The sequence below is a fragment of the Manis javanica genome, chromosome 5 (genome assembly GCF_040802235.1).
Source record: "Manis javanica isolate MJ-LG chromosome 5, MJ_LKY, whole genome shotgun sequence".
In the NCBI taxonomy this organism is placed as follows: domain Eukaryota; kingdom Metazoa; phylum Chordata; class Mammalia; order Pholidota; family Manidae; genus Manis; species Manis javanica.
In genome coordinates this window covers 144,709,021-144,729,629 of record NC_133160.1, presented here as the reverse complement: position 1 = coordinate 144,729,629, position 20,609 = coordinate 144,709,021, and the positions used below count along the sequence as shown (strand labels likewise).

Sequence of the window (20,609 nt, the reverse complement as noted above, 5' to 3'; positions counted from 1 at the left end):
TTGTTAAAATTTATTTTAGTCATCATCATATGGAAGTGAGTATATTAGCTAAATCTTGAAGCACACACTATTAAGAGACTCAGGAGGAAGGATTTGAGAAGAGGGAAGAACCAAAAGAACTTTGCAATATGAAGTTTTATGATAAATATTAAATACTTAAAAGAATCTCTAAAAGCTCTCACAAAACTAAATTTCTGTCTGCTCTCAAAATATTAAAATAAGTAGAAAAATTACCCACCACTTAAAGGACAAAATCAAACTACATACTTTGGGGGGACACTGCGTGTATGCCTCAGTGTGTAATAAACTAAAGTTGAATTAAATAGCTTCTAATAATTTACTTTTCCCAGCTTTCCCAGGACTGCTTGGTCTCCCAACTTTGTGGTACTTCACTTTCATATTTTCACTGCCTTTCCATCATCCTGGCAGAAAGATTATTAAGATCCCTTGCTCCAGAAAACCTGATTCAGTACAAAGTACATGCCAGCTGTGCCCACTGTACTGGCTGTCCAGACCCTGTCCAGATTTGAGTTCTACTCTAGTTTGTTAGAATACAATTTCATGCCCTGCATGTTCCATATTAGCTGGAGTTCCAAATTAGCTGGAGTTGAGGTGTTTTCAGTGAGATCTCTGCTTTAGAACTTGAGATTCTAGCCAGAACTCCTGTCTCCATGCTGTCTTTGGGCTTTTTTCTTTCTTGGAGTCTGGTCAACTATATACATAGTTCTTTCATAGTACACTGACCTTTCTAGATGTCAAATTTACCTAGCTCTTAACTTCAAGAACGCTACTATTTCTAATGCCACAGAAGTCTTTCTGGCTCCACCTTTTGCTATAGTTATCCAATATCTACTGGATCCTTCTGGTCCAATCAAAAAGAATGATATCACATGTCATATGGTCCATGCTATAAATCCTAGGCATGGTATAATACAAGTTACTAAGTATGGAATATTTCCATGCAGTAAGAATTTTAAAAAGAAAGAAATACAATAGGATATGTTATGTATATTTGTTTTAATTAGAAAAGAAACCAGCTACAGCACATAATGTACTAAAAGAAGCCATTCAGTAAGCAACTTGGGAAATATAATTTTTTTTTTTGCAAGTGTAACAGACCTGAAGATTTGATGCATTCCCCAGAGCACTAATTCTTTCAGAGAAAGATTCTGAAATGTATCCTAATAGGTACAATTTCATTTACAACCTTCTTTGTCTTTCATTACAATCAAATTCTAGCATACTGCTTTCGCTAAAGAATCATAAAGCCCTCTCTCTTTTCTTGTTGACTGCTAGGATAAGAAGGCTTGGTTGGAGTTTAGTGAGGAGTCTTTAAAGTTAACAATGTGGGTAAGAAAAAAAACCTGATTATTAATTAAATTGTGCTATAATTTTGTTATTAATTAGAAAAGCCCTTAGAAGTCACATGTAAGAAACAAAATGGCCAAATTTATTTAAAGACAACAAACATATTGACCCAGACAATAAAACTGACACCATAAAAGTTCTTAAACTATTTGCTAATGTCATTTTTCCTTAACAGCACAATTCCTAATACCAATAAAATGGAGGAGAGGGGAGAGTTCTGAGGAGAGATGACAGAGACAAGAAGAGAGTGTGAGAGACAGAGAGTAGGGCAGGGAGAAACAAATTTGGGGGTGTATTTCTAAAATATAACTCCCTTTATCCTTCATGTTCAGTCAGCTAGCAATTCAGCCATTGTTCTTCCAGAATTTCTCTTTGGGGTTCAATTCTACTTCATTCTCAATGTCATCACTCTAACCCCTGCCTTTTCTACCTAATACCTGGATTCCAGGATTCTGTAACTCTCTGCCTGCTTTTCTAATGGCTCCAGCATATGATTCCAGATTCACATTATGCAAAGTGTTCTCTCATGACATCTCTCCCCTGGTTCAAAGCCCTACCTTTCTACTATTTGAAGTCTTACTTTCCTAATGTTAAAAGTCTAAATTCCTTTTCTTAACTTTTAAAGGGCTAAATAAACTGGATTCCTCCTACCTATCTCTATAAAATATTAAAATACAATATTTATGATTCAGTTGATTATAATATTACTTGGAAAAGCAATTTTTATTTCTACAGTATGACATGACTCAAGTTGATTACTTGAATGACCATGAGAGAAATTCCACTGTGCTTGCTTGTTATATAAATTCTATCCCTACTTGTGTACTCAACTCACCCATGGAGATTTTTATAACTACTTCAGTACAGCCCTTGAATACAAAAAAGTCATATTTATTCCATAATTTAGCTCCTAAATACATAATCATTTCATATTTGCTTTTTAAAACAATGTGTGCTTTGGATTTTCCTCCCCAAACGATGTGAGAGCTGACACAGCACAATGACCAAAGAGCACCCTCTCGAGCTGGACTGCCTGGGTTTGCATGACAGTCTTATCCTCCACTGGATCCCGGGCAGTAATCTCTAAATCTCAGCTGCCTTACTGCAAAATGGAGGATCCACATAGTACTCACCCAGTGGACTTGGTATGTGAGATGTTTAGATCAGTGCTTGGCATATAGCAAGAACAATGTAATTGCTTGTTTAATTAATGAAGGACAGACACCATTTTTCTTTGTATACAGAGGTCTGTAGTAATCAATACAGAGAGAAGTGCCCTTCCAAAGGTCTGATAATTAGACTGAGTATTTAAGAATTTAAAGAAACTGAATCTGATTTATCTTTGATTTCAGTATAGTAATTAATTTAGGTGAGAATATGGCCTGGATTTGAAGATCTTCACTCTAATCCCTGCTCCTCCATTTACCAGCAGGTTTCCCTGGGGGAGTAATGTTATGTCTCCATATCCTAATCTCTCTATTGGTAAAAGGCCTTGTAAATACTAATTAGTAGCTCCTAAGGCTACTAGAAAGAGGAAATGAGATGCTCTATAGAAAGCATTCAGTCCAGCATCTAGCATGCCGTAAGTGCACAGTAACTATGAACTATTGCTATCTGTTATCTCTTAATCTCTCTTATATATGATCTGAGTAATAACAAGGGAGATATACAACCAATGGGTCTATTTTTCATGGTCTCTATGTGTATCTCTTCTTTTGCTGGCAAAGTATGTCCTCAGGCATGTACATCATCTGAAAAAGTTCCTTGTTCCATGCTCCACCCCTGCTCATATACTCAAGAGCTGAAGACGGCAAAGGGACATTTTCCACAAGAGACATCCTCTTAGAAATATGTCACAACCAAATGATATTTGGCAATACATGCACCACATCTAAAAGTTTCTTCCAAATTAAAAGGTATGCATATTTTCCTTTGTTTGATAGAGAGTAAAGAACACATATTATTCTTTATAATTTGGAGCAAGAAGAATTCCTGATGTATTGCACTCATTATATGACGTTCACTAAAAATGTATTTTAGTAAAATTCAGTTGTACAACTGAAGAGAAACCAAGCTGGACAAAATACCTGCTTTCAAGTAATCTATTTCTTAATAAAAGCCAAATATGTACCCCCTACTCAGCCATTCCAAGTCTATTTTCCTTTATGCTACTTGTATTGAAGCAATGTTTAATAGAACTAGTAGCCTGCTGATATCCTTCTCTAACAAGATTCTCCATAAGTAGCAAAATTGCAAATGTCATTACTGTTAGAGGACTGACTAGAAAAGTGCCAGAGAGTCCATGCCATTTTAGTGACAGCAAATTGTAAAAAGGAGAACACAGTTTTTCTGTTTATTATTACACTGAATTACAAAGAACTGTTCCTGACATGAAATTTTGTATACTAAATGTAATACCTCTTTTCTATTAAATTACAGTGTGGGTTTTAGCATACTCCTAATAAACACACAGAAAACACTTCAGACTTTTCAAAATGTTCACATATTTCATCTCATGTGATTCTCATGAAACTTTCTAAAGTAGGGAGCACATATAATATGAGGTCATTTTATAAGTGAGAAAATTCTAGCTCACAAAGGTCTTGTGACAAGCTTAGAGAGCAACTATCCTAGAATTACAATTGAGGTCTCTTCATATCTAACACTGAATTCTGTCTTCTGTACTGAGACACTTCTCTTACAAGTAATGGTTCACCACCACCATCACCACCACAATAACAATACATGCTCAGGTGCCTTTCTTGACCTTGTGCTCCATTTGACAATATTAAGCACTCATTTTCCTAAAACTTACTCTGATGATTTCCATAACGTTGTTTTGTCCTTGTTCTCCTTTAACCTTTCTGACTGTTCATTCACAGACGGGGCACCACTTGATACATCCATCTCCCTTCTATCCACTCTATGCTCATCTCTCTAATTTTAACACTAAAACTGAATTCACCTTGCATTCTCTCAAAGCTAAAACCACTGCCACACATGTACTTCACAGCAGTAAGTACCTAGTTCCTTGTAGACATATATCCTTGGACACTGGAGGGACAACTGAAACCCAACACATCCCAAACTAAATGCTGTAACCCCACCCTTTTCATCATGCCAATGAACCACATCTTCTATTCTCCCTATCTTCGTGTCTCAGGAAGCGTATAAATGAAGAAATCTAGGATATACACAGCTTTCTTGCTAATAATACAATTCTAATTTCCTTTGGAATATGTTCCCTAACTATCTAGATAAAAATGAGTCTGCAGAACTGTGAAGTTTTGTCAGTACTTGCTCATTTACAAAGTGTTTTAATCATTTATATTTAGAAAAGTTTACTTAACATGTACTTTTAGTGAGCAAAAGAATAGATTAAGACATAATCTTGTTATGGGAGGACAAAACATACAAGAAAAACTAAACAAGGAATGAGATTTCCTTGAATGAAAGACATTCTGTGTTAGAAGAAATAGATGTCAATGATCGTCTAGTTGAACCATTTTTTCTGTGCTTTAGTCCTTCATAAATGCCCTGGCCTACAGTGGTCACGCACTACATGTTATGTTTGTTGTTTTATATTTAAAATAGGCTTCATACATTTGGATTTCTGTTCCTTTTGGGGAAAGATAATGCTGAATAATCCTTTAAATTTTGCACAGTAGATACCTGGTAGATTCCTAATAGAAACTTACATGTTGGTTTCTCACTATAGAATCACACCAGTAGAATAAGGTAAGACTGTCACGCTTGGTGAATATCCAATACTATCACCAATTTCCAAGAAGATATTTCTGCTTGAAGTGGATGAGGTTAAAACTTTCAACTTTTACGTACCTTTGGATTTAAAAACATTTGATAGGGAGTGGAATGTAACTTATTTCAGCTACGCTATGATTTATGGACTCATACTGTTTTTGCTGGAACTTTTTAAAGTCAGTTAATAGAGGATGGCTCAGTTTTCCGGGTCTGAATTTGCCAGAAGCAGCTGCATTTTGAACTATTCTAATGCAAATTTAATTCCAAAGCATCTGTCATATGTAGCAATCTAAATTTAGAAACCCACAGGGATCTGCATTTGAGTTGCATCTTATATCTAAAAAGTATTTCCTCCCCATTGAGATCATTAAAACTTGATTCCGATGTATCCCACTCTATTGTGGTAATTTTAAAGAACTTTAGTGCTTAAAATAAGGCTTTAGCGACACATACTATTATTTATTCTGGAGTCTTACAGAAGGTGTACATTTACAGTTTACTTATGATAGAGATTTGCTGAAGCTTAACTCAATATAAAAGATGATACTAAAAGATGGTCTAATAAGATTAGCTATGAAAAAATCTAAATGGCAATTTAAATGAAGTTTTATTCCCTCTATCAAAATGTCTCAGTCATAATCTATGGAGTAGAAAAGAAATTTGAGGACTATTATCTTTCTTTTCAACTTAGTTAACTCCTCATTACAGTAATGGCAATGGCACAAAATGTTTCTAAGAAATAAAATGCTATTTTTGAAAACAGAATTGATTTTTAAGTAGAGGCAACAGAAAATTCATTTACTCTCATATCCTTCCATAAAGTAGACTGTTACCTCATTACTTTAAATGAATGAGCTGAAATTAAGTGTTGGAGAATTCTAAAATCTATTCCTATATGTGATGTCTACATTTTAAATTGTTTGAATAAAGTGAGAAAATTAAGGAAATTTAAACCCCCTAAACTTATTATCTGAAAGAATTCTCAAGTTAATAAGGTGTTGAAACATGTCAAACCACAGAGTACATGCTTATAAAACACAAATCAGAAAATCATATAATTAATGAAATATAACTCTGCATTTGTGTGTATACATCCACAAATAGAAAAAGGGATGGGTAAACAGTAAAATTTATGGCAACTAGGTATCAAGTATGAAGGGACAGGGTGCAAAGGACATGTAGCGCTACCATATATATGTTTTAACAAAATGTTAACCCTTCTGCTACTGCTACTGAGAGAAAACATAGTTGCAGTCAACTACTCAAATGTAGTTTCAAACTCTGCTGATAGCCTTCAGATTAGAATAAGAAAATCTTAAATACAGGGGAAAAATCTTTAACATTTTCCCTTTCTGATGTGAAGAGCAATGCATTTCTGAGGTGATTCTAGTTTTCCTCCTAACAATTTGACAGAAAATCCTATTCAATTTACTTTCATTATTTTCCTTTTAGGTCCCAGTTTTAAGGAGTAGTGGATGTAATGAATGAAGCAATAATTCTGGAGTAGGTGGTCGCTGTGATTAACTCAGAGTTATTTGCCAGACAGAGACAAAGTAGACCGAATATCTAACTAGACTAAGATCTATCAGAAAGTGTCCTCCATAACTATAGGAAAAAATTATGACTTGAGAAACTGATTTAAAATCAAACAGGCCAGAGCTTCTTTAAAATGACAATCCTAAATTCACACAGATGGAGAACCAACCTTAATGAAAGAGATGATTTTGCTTTGGCAATCTGAATGTAAATAATCAAACTCTAATTAAAAACATTTATAAAGATTTTATTGGCTAGAAAACTAAAAATGTATTATTTATATTGTAGGTAGTCCCATTTTTGACTGAAAATCTGTAACCACTAATATGAAATGGCCCAATTAATGTATTTGTAGATGGTGTTACTCTAAACTTGATTCTTTTTTTTTTTTCATTCAAAGAGACATCATTTCCTGGTAGAAAGAACCATAGATATTATAATAGCAACTTGCTTATTGGTTTGGCAAACTAAAGTTGGGACAGTGTAGAATCAGGGTGTGTTTTATAGCTGCCACCCTGCTAGAGGAATGGAGACAGGAGAGTAACACAAGGTTGCTGACTTTTACTCTAGAGAAAGAATGGTCCATCCAGTTTTCTGAAACTGACAGTTAAGTTTGCTTTCCACTGCCTGAATTTTCCAGTTTTTATGAAAGATGCTTTGTCTAGACCTTACAGAGGCTTGATGCTTTCACAACAGAAGGGCACACTCCTTATCCCAAAAAGACACACAGCATATGTGAGGCATCATTATCATACCTAACCTTTGTACCTGGTTTGTGGACAAAGTATGGTTTGCCACTTTACCATTTCTTCCTGTCCTTAGACAGCATAAAGAGTTTACTCAGGTGTGGTCACCCTCAACCAGCTCAATGTGTACATTGTTGATTTTTTTTTCTTCAAAGATCAACAGCACTTAATGGTACCCTTGCTTTGGGTTATCCCTCACCCCTACCTACACAAAACCTCCCTTTATATCATAGCCTGTTAAGATCTTATTCTTATTTATTTTTATTCATATAGCCAGTCCCCTAGCATTCTAGCAAGAGCTAATAAGGTATTATGTCTAGGTGTGGGTTTGAATTATTTGGATATTTAGATATGGATAATTAGAGACATTTCAGAGGAATATTACAAAGAAAAGGAAAATTCTCACCAGAAAATAAAAATTTACCTGAAAAGATGGACTTATTTTTTAAAAGAAAACATGAGAACCTGTTATATATATTTCATAATGGTGATAGGTCTTTATCCCAATTTTAAAATGAAAGAATAAAAGAATTTAAGAACAAGAATAGATTCCATAGATTACTTACATCAAAGATTCTCCAAAGGGCACCACTGACATTTTGGGCCAGATGATTCTTAGCACAAAAAGCTGTCCTGTGTGTTGTGGGATGATTAACATCATCTCTGGTCTCTACCCACTAAATACCAGAAACACCACTCCACCCAACTGGACAGCCAAAAATATCTCCAGACATTACCAAATGTCCCCTGGGGGACAAAACCACACCTACCTGAGAACCACTGTTCTATGACATGATGCATGTTGCATTCATATGACCAGAGAAAATTTCTTTGCAATTCTTGAGAGGTATAGGAGGATGTGGCCCAAATCACATACAGTTGCAATAAAGAATTTAAAGTAAGATAAAATTCTCCAAAAGGGTAAGTTTCTACAGCAAAAATAATAATACATGTTCTGTTTATTTAGATGCTGGTAAGACCAGAATGACACAGAAGTTGTAACACTGCTTGCATTTTGTTAAAATATTTTCATGTCCATAAGATATAAAGGGCAGTACTATAGACTGACTGTCTATGTCCCCCAAAATTACTGTGTTGAAACCCTACCTCTTGATGTGATGGTACAAGTAAGGGGGGCCTTTGGGAGGTGATCAGGGTTAGATGAAGTCATGAAGGTAACGCCTCACAAACGGGATCAGTGCCCTTATAAAAGTCACAAGAGAGCCTGCTTCCTTTTACTGCTCTCTGCCATGGGGCCATGTGAGGGTTCAAAGGGAAGTAATAAAATCTGCACCCCGGAAGAGGGCTCTCACCAGAACCAACCATGCTTGCACCTTGATCTTGGACTCAATCTCCAGACTATGAGAAAGACCATAGCAGCCAGAACAGAATGATAATGATTACATTATCATGAAATCAGATTAGCTTTGTTACAACTAAGAATTTACTGGCCTGTGGCTATTAGCTGGTCAGCCTGCCATCATTCTTAGTAGGCTTATGGCATTTAAGAGCTGTAGCAACCTCCCTAACTTTTTTCTTTTTAATCAGGAGATTAATCTGTCCTCAAATTCAATATTTAGTAACTCTGTGAATCTGGGACAAGTTACATCATTTCTCTGGGCTTCTCTTTCCTTATTTGTAAAATTCAAATGATACAACTCATAGGGAAGTTTAAAAAAAGTTTAAATGACCTTTGGTGAGTATAGAGCTCAGTTAATGATACGTGATAAGTTAATAGTAATGGTTATTAGTAAACCATAAAAGTTGTAATAAATTTCACCTTATAAAATGTGAATCCTTTGCCTTCAGGGCTGATTTATATACGGTACCAGGAGGAAATCTTTTGTAATCTGTTAGGTAGTGACAACACAAGAGAAGAACCAAGGTTTCAAAATAAACGTGTTCCGATACCTTACACAGGATCAGGAACAGTCTTAGGCGGTTCCCTTGTGCTGGCGACACCTTGTTGAACCTTACATGTGTGCATGCCTTTTCCTAGTAGGAAGGCAGGTATCCTTAGAGGAAAAGTTTTATTTTGTACTTATTTATTTTCCAATATCATCACAAAATAAGTGAAATTACAATAAGCACTCCATGTCAGTGTTTGCATAAACTGCACTTCTTGAACGCCCAGAGAACTCTGAAAGGTAGACATAATTCAGGAAGATTTACCAGCTCCCTAAAAATTAGGCAAACACCTAAGCATGACAAAAACCCCTAAAAATATAAACATTTCTTCCAAAAACTAAGTTGGTACCATCAGATTAGCCAACTATTGCCAGAGTGCTACCCTCCAGGAAATTCTGACTCTGGCATTTATTTTTACTCCTGCATATACAGTCTTTCTGTTTTACAATGCTATGTCAGTAGATTCTGTATTTAGCTACTCTTTTTCTTTATTTTCAAAAACACTTGTGCTACAATAATTATCCTTTACCCACTTGAATTTTCAATCCTGGTTGCAGTGTGAAGTAACAGCACCTACCATTATAGTGTTTAATTGTGTCAGTGGTTAAGAATCTCTTCACCACGAGATAAGCAGAGCCAGGTTCAGCTAACGAACTCCACTGAAGCACCTGCTCCAACACATTTTCTGTGTAGTGAAGAGGGCGCTCTGCAAAAATAAAACCAAATCAAATTGAAAAAAAAATTAAGAGAGAATTTTTATAATTGTGAATTTCTAAAAATCCTTGAAAAAGATCTGTATGCAACAATAAATATTACCATATCTTGTGTTACACAATAATAGCGCTAGGACTATGTACAAGAGACTCTATACCTAGAACAGCATTAAGCATATAATAAAATTTACTGTACAAATCAATCTATGCAGGGACATTTGTTACCCGACTATTCAAAAAAAATTCAGAGATGCTGTACCTGAGATAAAAAACTCTGAAATAATACTGCTTTGTACAATAAACCATTATCTTACTCTACCTTCTTTTTAATTTAGGTAATATTCTGGTTTGCTTATAGAAATCCGCTCTTTTGCATATGCAATTAGGTAATTGTGAAAGGACTAGAGAAATTAATCTTGTCCAGTAGTAATAACTTTAGTTAATTCTTTATTTATCCCAACATGATTGGCATGTTATAGTGTTTGTTCAATACTTGTGAACAGCTTATAGCTAATACTGTCAGTCAATTAATATGAAATTATAAAATATAACTTCAATAGAGAACATATGAAAATAATCATAAAATATAACTGAGTAATCTATGTTTAGCCACTAGTGGAACTATCAATCAGAAACAATATGTGTCAGGATTATACACTAAATGTAACAGACCAAAAGCAAGAAGTTGATGACATCTTAAAAATTTCTCCTTGATATTCATCTATATATATTTTGTTTTAGACAATATTTTTAAATGCATCACAAGTTCTTAGCACAGAGTTAAAGAAAGAGCTTTTAGAATTACAATCAAAGCTTCATAGGAGAGCTTTCTGCTGATCAAAATATGCCAATCAGCTAATAAAACGTTACAACAGAAGCATATGCTGACAAAAAAGAAATTAAAACCTTTTTCACAGTACACTGAAAATAGCATAACTGAAATAAAGAACATAAGCTCTAATATAAAGATGATGTATTTTTCCTGATATACATATGTAAGTCACCCCAACTCTTCCATAGCCTCCTAATGCAAAGCACACAGCAGTGGAGCTTTTCATTTTGGGTTAAAGTAGGATTGATAATGGCAAGCAAAAATGAGCACCAACAGCATCATATTCATATACGAACAATGATACTTTAATTGGTAATAAAATCAAGTAAAAAAGAATAAATATAATCATATCCTTCTAATTCTGGTCTCCCCTGCTATGACCAGAGCACTCCAGAACTTACCAATAATCCGAGGTCCATAGAAAAGAATTTTCTGCTTTCAGTATAAATAACCAGATTTTTGCTTACTATTCAGTACAGTGAAATGCAGTTGTGCATTTTGTGCTTACTGGAGCAAGCCTGTTCATTATGATGATAGCAATTACAAAAAAAAACAAACCAAAAAACCCCAAAAATAAAAGCAAAAACAAAACAAGCAACTGTGCCACACATGTTGAAAACAAATCTACCTTTTGTTTATAAATGCAGAATGTCGAATACATAATAGATGTTTAATAAATACTTGAGGAATGAAGTATCTTATGAATGGTGGTCTACAATTAACAGAAAATATTTGCAAATGGATCAGCAGACAAAATACAATTCTCTGTAAAATCAGGTAAGATCTTTTATGCCATATCAATCCTATTTTACTTCAAGTAATTTTCTAAAAGGTTTGGCAAAGATTATAATTGCCCATAATTTACCAAAGTTATAATCCAACTGTTGATTATGTCATATCGGTTAACTTCTATTAATGGAGGTTATAATTAGAACTAACTGTATTTTTAAATAAAACTATTTATAGAAAAGCACTCTCTTTAAATTTGGTGTTACATAATTCTTGGTTCCACTATATGTAAACTCTGGTATACTGCTGATCCCCTTAACAGTTGGCACTTCTAGAATAACACCTATATCAGATATGATATACTGGATATTTTGCACCAGTTATCACTTTTAATTACCTAAACACTCTTAATTAGATATTATTATAATTCATATATCACATGCAAGGGAACCCAAAGATCAGAGAGATTCAGCCACTTGCCTAAAGTTAAACAGTTGGTTCAAGGAACAGGGGATTTGAAGCTCAAATATATTTGACTTTACAGCCCCCAAATATTAACAACTATACTTAGCTTTATTTTGGGTGATATGTAAACCACTATACAATGATTTTCTCACAGGTACCTTGGGGTAAAAAATATTAACTTGCCACTATTTTTTTGAGGATTGAATAAGGAAACATAAGCAAAGTGAAAAATCAATGTCACTTCACACTTCCCCCTTGAGATTTCCCCTAGGGAGAAGATGGTAAGGAAATAATAGCAAGATAGTTTCAACTTTTGCACCTGAGAAAACTGATGATACCACAGTTGGCTTGGAGAGAAGAATGTATTCTTAACTACAAAATAGGATCTGGATTGAAATAAAAGCTTACTCTTGTTTCTTATAAGATTAAATTGGTAATGAGATTTCTAATATCAGAATTTTATATTAAAGAGGGTCACTATCATAAGTAGATACTATGATAACTCTAAAGTGTTCTTAGTTATATGAAAATACATAACAGCTGATGAATGGGCAAATATCTATTTGCAAAAAATTAGTCGAATATGTTTTTCACATCAGTATCATAATGTGAAATACTTGAGAGAGTTAAAATCTTGACTACCCAAGTTCCTGTATAAAAAGAGAGCTGAACAATGGGATTAAAAGACAAATATTAAGAGTATCATATGCTACAATTATAAAATGGCATTAAAAGCTACCTTCAGAAAGAGGTAAGAGGCAGGAAAAAATTAGTCATCATTGTTGGTAAATAAATTCCTACAAATAAACAAGTTTTTATTTATGGTTACATTTATAACCATCTGTCATGATAGATTATATGATATGTAAATCATCTGGCATTGGGCATTAGTAGAAATAACTAATTCATTTGCATACTATCTATAGCACAGAAATTGCTGAAAATTCAGTGTAGTTATGAGAAAAACAGGTTAAGAGGTAGTTCTTTAACTAGGTTAAGTCATATTATTAATAGTTTAAAATCAGGTTTACGGAATAGATCTGGCCTCTCTCATGGAAGAGAAAGCTGTCCATTTTTCACTTGAAATAACAGATATCATTCTTAAATTTCCAGCAGTAATGACACAGGATTTCCTGGAACAATTATGACTTCCCCCAAAATTGTATTCTTACTGCCAAACAGAGCTGTGTAAGTCTTTATCCTGTTCACCTAATCAGAGGGTGATGACACTTTCTTTGTCCTCAAGAAAAGGGCTGAAAAGAATCCTTATTGAAAATGAGAACAGATCTTCCATATCACAGTAGTTATTGAAGAAGAAATAAGAAAACATTTTGTTATGACCTTGCTGCATATAAAGTAACTGCCCCACAAACTTGAACCACTCAGTGAAGAGCCCCACTGAGAAGTCAGTGAGGCCCCTCCAGCAGTTAATGTTTTTAGGCAAGTGAAGAGATAGAGCTTATGGGGCTACATTGGCAGAGGACAGGATCAGTTTTAAGGCAAAGCATTAAAATAACAGCATACTTTAGGTTAGCTATTGATGAAGGTGATATGCTCTCCTAGGGTGGGTTTCAACTTGTCCTGATGATTGGAGACAGTGGTGGGTCAAAGATGCTTGGCATCTTTCAAAGAATGAGACAAAGGATTCTTTTTTCTACCCAATACAAATTTCAAATGTTCCACTAGACTTTCATTTAGAGACAAAGCCTACTTATTTATTAATTGAGCCTGGAAGCTAGCTCAGCTTTAGATATAATTCTTCAAATGTGTGTATGGTTTTAATATAACGTATTTTTTTCCAGGAATTTGACTACCATATAAGGAAAAAAGATCATGTCTATCATTTGCTATGGTCTGAGTGTCCCCCCTCCCTATCCATATGTCTCCAGTGTGATGGTATTAGGAGGTGGAGCCTTTGGGAGGTGATGAGGGCTCTGCCTCATGAATGGGATTAGTGTCCTTACAAAAGAGACCCCATACAGTGCCCTTCTACCATGTGAGAATGCAGTGAAAAGACAGCCTTTCATGAGCAAGGAAAAAGGCCCTCACCAAACGCTGAATCTGTTGGAACCTTCATCTTGGACTTTTCAGACTCCAGAACTGTGAAAAATATTTTTTGTTCTTTATAAGCAACCCAGTCTATGGCATTCTGTTACTTCAGCCAGAATGGACCTAAAACAACATTTTACCAATGATGGCAAAGCTCCATGAGTCACAAACTGACATGCTTATATCATCTGCATTTGTAGCTGTCATATCCATAATACTTCATCAATAGTCTTAGGAATCTATTTTCATTATCTTTGACCATATATGAGTGTCTGAGCATTTATATATTAGAATATGTTTTCCTCTTATTTTTATAATTATATTATTGTATATATTGACTTTAAAAAAATGACTATGATAGATTATCTTGGGGGAGTAAAGGGAACGTATAAAATATTTATTACACAAAGGGGGCATTGGATAATGACAGGATAGAGTACTTCTGATTTAAAATTGTACAGACACCTAAAATAAAAGCCAGCACTTTTGGTTTACTTGTTTGTCCATTTATTTATTTATCTATTTTTGATTCTTTGTTCCCTAGAGGATATTTACATTAGAAAAAGCACCAATTTCCTGCTGACATTCTCCCTATCAACTACACACTTGTGACTCCCAAAGCTTTCTCTTTTATCTTCTTTTTATATTTTGCTTTATCCTGCATGTTACTAGAAATAAAGCTTTTAACATTTCAGAAGGTCAGGTGGCAAACACAGTTTCCATCTGCTTCAGTAAGCCAACCTAATCACAGGCCCTTTGTCACTTTCTTAGCATTGTTCTCCTAGAAGTGTTAAAAATAATCTTAGTTTTCTCTTTTGGCAATTTCCGTTTGAACACTTGGCCAATCATTAAAAACATACCAAATTTGAATTCTTAACACCATCAAATATATTCTTCCTTGGGATATAAGACTGTTCCTTTGATTATATATTTGGATATTCACAAATCAAAACAACTTGAAGTCTCCTAGTCTTTTTATAACTTTATCAGTATTTTTTTAATTAGGGAGAAGGAAACAAAAAATGAATTCCCCTATCCAATCTTACCATTTGTGATGTACTCATTTGTCATATGCAAGTTGATACATCAGTTGTTCTCAGGGTTAGCATCCCTTTATTTTCCAAGACAGAATTTAGTAACAATGTTTCCAGATATACTACAATTTTTCTTCCAGCTATAGATAATTCCTTCCTGTCTTGGTCTGTTCTGCGTGCTCCTCTCAGTAGCGAGGACCAATGCCCAAAGGCACAGGGCTCTAATGACGTGACAGCGATATGCTTTGACTCAACCCTAAAGAATAACGGTGATAGGGAGAGGATGCCTAGCCCAAAATCCATGATTCACTATTCTGCTGTGGATTTCCTAAAAAAAAACAATTGAAACTGAAGCATGGAGGAAACAATCAGCCTTCTAAGAGCTAACCAGGGACAGGAGATCTTCTAGTGATTCTTTCTCTACAAGCAGGAAATCACCTTTTGTGTGTCTATCCAAGGAGCAACAATTCAGATAACTCAGATTCAGAATGCATCTACATTTTTTCCACCTCAGTAACAATATATTTGTAGTTAATATTCTATATCGGTGCACTATGCTAGAGGGAGTGAGAGCTATAAAGGTCTAACATATAAGGTAAATGTCCTAAAACACATGGTCTAGTATACAGCCAGATATATACACATTGCTATTCTTCAAGTCAGATAGTATGCAATAGTATAGATCTACAAGCAAATGATCAGAAAAAGATCATTGGGAACTACGTTCATCTAAACATCATCATGGAAGAAGGGGCATTTGAGCCAGATCTTGAAGGATAGACAGGCAATGAGGAAATAATAAAAGGGTTTTAAATGGTGGAACAACATGATACTGTTTGTGATTTATAAAGGTAATTCTGGCAGTAATACTGGCAGTTATCTTTTCCTCACAAATACAATGAAGCTGGTAACTAGACCCTTTCCTTAAAATTAAACAATAAAAATAAAAAGACTGTACCGCCTGTATACCATAGAGTAATGCAACACTGTGCTTCACTTACTCAGTGGATTTGAACTGAATGGCAACTATGTACCAAACACTGTTGCCAAGCACAAGGGATAAGGATGATCCCTCCTTCCTTCCAAGGAGCTCCCCTCAAGAGACTAAAATGCACGTGATAGGCACTATGAAAAAGGTAAGACAGTGCGATGGAACCCTTCATCTGGGTTTTAAAGGAGGTAAACAGATGACCCAGCTGGGAGAAGACTAAAACGTGCATTTGGGACACAGCAGCTGGCCCATGTTAGCCAAACACAAAGAATGGAAGAGATTATAAAGAACATGTAAAATGTGAAAAGATGGCAAAGGAAACTGGAACAGAAACCCACTGCCTAGGGGATAGTCAGAGGAAGAATTATTGACAAATAAGACAAAATGATTAGAGAGCCAGGAGGAGAATTCACACAGCATGGAAAACAGTCAAGACCTTCAAAGGAAAAGGGAATGATCATTAACAATAAATGCCACAGGAAGGCCAGTACGGTAAAGCAAATGCACTGCGCATACCCCATGGATGTCACAGTGGTCATTTGCCAGACCACTTTCTGTGAATGGGGAAAACAGAGCCCGACTATGGGGGAGCATAGTGCTACAGTGTGAACTGCCACCTAAGTACCAGGGTCGCTAAATCTTGACAATGAACATTAAGAAGTAACATTTTAAAATAAATTGTATTTTTAAAGAATTGTGCATGATAATAAGTACAAAAGCATCCAGATGGAATAATGAAAGGTGAAGTTATTTAATAATCTCATTTCATTCTAACATTGATTGTAACACTCTTATTAATACATCATGGGGTATTTCAATGTTGATTTTAATTTTTATCCTGAGCTTGCAGGTAGCAAGATTTTATTCCTGGCCATTTGACAGCTGTACTTGAAAGGGTCCCGAGACCTTAGTAGGTATCAGCTAGACAGACAGTCAAGGTACAAAGATGTTCTGCACAACTTTTTTTTTTTTTCCTGGAGGTCTTTAAAACCAAATAGAGTCATTAGAATGGTAAGCTTATTCAGCACTTGACTCTTGCGGTAGTCAAGGTATTTTGAAAGCTTTCTGTATCCTTCTGCTTTTGAGATAAAAGATGGCAAAATATATGATCTTCTCTACTAAAGATAGATGAAAAAGGAAAAGCAAAAAATAAAAACTTCTAGGTTTAAAACAAAATTTTTTTAAAAAATAATAATCTCTTAAATTAACACTCTTTATCTTTGTTAAATAAGTAGCATACAGGAATAAGGTGGATGGTGGTGGTGACACTGGGAATATTGTTCTGGATCACATTGCTTGCCCTTAGAAACAAAGACCTTATTTTCTGAGGCGGCAACATGGATGCCTAATGCTTTGCACTGTATTTTTATAGTCTATAAAATAATCTATTGAGATGAGTAAACTCACAGGAGGGTGACCTCGAGTGGCAATAACATAATAGCACATGCACTGAGGTAGAAGGGATTTCAAAATGAGAAGTCAATACTTAGAAAACATAAAATGTTAGCAATGACTTGTCACAGAGAAAGTATTTCTTCATACTATAAAGAATTTAAAAATTCCTAGCATGAAAATCACTTACCTAACTCTTCATTTTCAATGACTTCAAATGTGGCCCAGATATCACCTCTTGTCGGGATGATATTTTTTATTGCTAATATATCACTAGTTAATTCTTCTGCTTCCATCACAGGAGATATCTGTAACACAGGCAAACTTTCTTCAGAATACATATATATGTCAGACAGAGAAGTGGCCTTATGTTAGGGCAATAACAGTCTCCTATCTAACATCTTATGATACTCCAAGTTTCCTTTTAGTATGCTTAACTAGCTTCTCCACATACAGAAGCACATAGAGAAAACAGGCTATTCAGATCTTCTCCATAAAATGTTATACACTTTAATGTAAGTGCAAAAAGATATTACAATATAGACATAATTCAGGAAGAACTTTTTTCTCCCTTACTATGCTATTAGATCACTCAAGGAGGTACGTGATAATACACAGAAAGACATTCACCAGACAAATACAAAGGTCTTCTAGGAGTAAGACTTTTCACTTGTCAGTTCTATAATCAAGAGTTGAAAGTGCCTTGATTTACTCAGTCTGGGCCCTAAATTATACACAGCCAACTGCTCTCTGCCATGCCCCAAAGCCCCAGGGTTTTAATGGTCTGAGGTGTGTCCTGCCATGCCAAGTGACAGACAGTGGGATACCAAAGCATGCTGGAACCAAGATTTTAGAGCATAGAACAGAGTCTGAAGTGCCAGCCTGGGGCCAGCTCTACAGGAAGGCCCCAGGCCATTGCATAAGTGCACCATCTTCTTCAGGGGCTTTGGGGATTTTTTATTTGTTTCCTCTGTTTTTACCGATCTTAAATGTCAAAAGCAAGCTGGCATTCTTCAGTTAGAATTGTTATAATATTAAACAAATAGAAATGTTTAAGCATTAGAATATTGTAACTACAACCTAGTTTGCATGTTTTCAGTAAAAATCTACCTATTTAAAGAGTTCTGAGAAAAGGAATATGCTCATTTCCATTTCTCCTGTCCATTATTGATCATGAGCACACTGGACATATGTAAATAACCTAAAACATTTTTCATTACAGGTCACTCACACAGTCTATCTTTTGGACCTCCTGGAATATATTAATGATACAGTGACATTCACTGTTTTCTATTTGGAAAAGCCCATTGAAATATAACCTTAAAAGAAAAACCAGCATCTGGGAAAGTGGAGAACTTGAAGCAATAGAAAGATTAGTAGATGAATCATTTCAATGATGCTGATCATCTGAATGGCTTTAAAATTTTTTAAGAAGTATAACCCTTTATTAAAATAAATGATTGAGAAACCACATTTTGTGAAACAGTTGGCAGAGTGTGTCTCAGGCTGACGCAGGAATGGAAGACCAGAACTCCACTCCTCGTCCCAGGAGATTCCCTAGGCCCCTCTTTAGAATACCTACAACTTCACAAAGCACACTTGGGAAATCACTGCTCTACGAAACATACAAGTTAGTTAGTATAACAAACATCAGGTTTGGAACATGACGCTCAAGGTCTGCATTCTGGTATTAATGCTTTTAATTTCCAGTTTTCATTCGTATAAACCTGAGACATCACAGGCTTCATCTATCTCCTCAGGTTGAGGTACTGATTTGCTGAGATAAAAATAAAGACTTCTACAAAGTCTTAAGTATTAAACAAATGTTAACAATTGTTTCATATAGCTTCTGAAGAGAATTAGAAGTTGTAGGTGCAACTACATAGTCCTTTATGTATATATATTAACATAAGAGTTTTGCTCAATTGTAATAATTTTGTTCAATTGTAATAATTATAATAATTGTAATAATTGTTACAGCTTTATTAAGAAGATAAAATTGAAATGAGCTAATAAAGAGTTTCTGTGTAGGTGGCACTAAGTCATGTGCTTTAAATACCTCTTTTAGCATTAGTGATGGGCTTGTGCTGATAATCTATTACTTCGTCCTCATGTTCCCTATTATCAACATTTCACAATTAGCATAAAAAATACGATGTGGCCAAGGAGTGACAAGGCTACTGAGTCATAACGACAACATCTATGACTCTAGTAGTTCAGTTCCATTCTCTAAGTAAGGTAACCAGTGCCACAGAGTCATAATATGAAAACATTATGTTTTCATATTAAAAATGTATAAATTTACAATTACAGTATGTTTACTAAAGCCCAGAAATACCTAATGTTAAGACTTTAATCTTGATCTTTAAAAAAGATAAGGAGCTAAAGCTGAATTTCTACTTTTAAATGGCAGAATGCCTAGTCTTCCACAGACAGAGAATGTAATCTTACTAAGTAGAAATTTGAAATATCACTCTTACTTTCCCTAAGGCTGACTATGTACTGAATATGGTATCATGAGACAGATCTTTTTCATTCAGAAAAAAATGATTAATATTCTTAAGAATAAAAAGAGTTATGCAATACCCAAGTAAATATGGAGATTGCAAGCTGAAGTCTAGGATACAAGGGTGGGAGAGTATTAATAATTAGTAATGATAATAGTACTAGTAGTATTATTTACTGAACACTTATTCTGTGCTGAGCTGTTTGATAAGTGTTTACTGAGTCTTCACATCAAGCTATGATGTAAATACTGTAATTTCTCCTCATTTTATAGGTAAGAAGACTGAGGCTCAGACAGAGTAAATTAATTTGCCTAACTTGAAGAAGTTAGGAAGGAAAGGAAAGTGTTTGAGCTCAAGTTATTTCCAGAACCTATAGAAAATCCTAACTGTAATCTAAAGTACATAAGATGCTCTCTAACCAAATGACTAAAATATGGAATTCCCAGAGGATATTGGACAATTTTATCATTAGTCATTATTTGAGTTGGACATGTAAAATAAAATAGAAGAAACAATGGAAAATTTAAGATATTTATATTAATGCTAACATGTGTGATTTCCAATAATAGTACTCTTC

General features: G+C 34.8%; 1 protein-coding gene across 6 annotated transcripts in view; it reads right to left on the bottom strand.

The window, feature by feature from the left end:
- Nucleotides 1-20,609, bottom strand: part of ARAP2 (ArfGAP with RhoGAP domain, ankyrin repeat and PH domain 2) — a 175,964-nt gene that overhangs the window by 25,206 nt on the left and 130,149 nt on the right. For 5 of the 6 annotated variants that reach the window (XM_073237750.1, XM_073237753.1, XM_073237747.1 and 2 more), the window contains 2 exons: nt 17,716-17,833; nt 9,898-10,026 (listed from right to left, as the gene is read on the bottom strand). In XM_073237750.1, coding sequence (XP_073093851.1) covers nt 9,898-10,026; nt 17,716-17,833 — 247 coding nt within the window. The remainder of the gene's footprint in view (nt 1-9,897; nt 10,027-17,715; nt 17,834-20,609) is intronic. The other variant, XM_073237752.1, reaches the window with a different exon arrangement.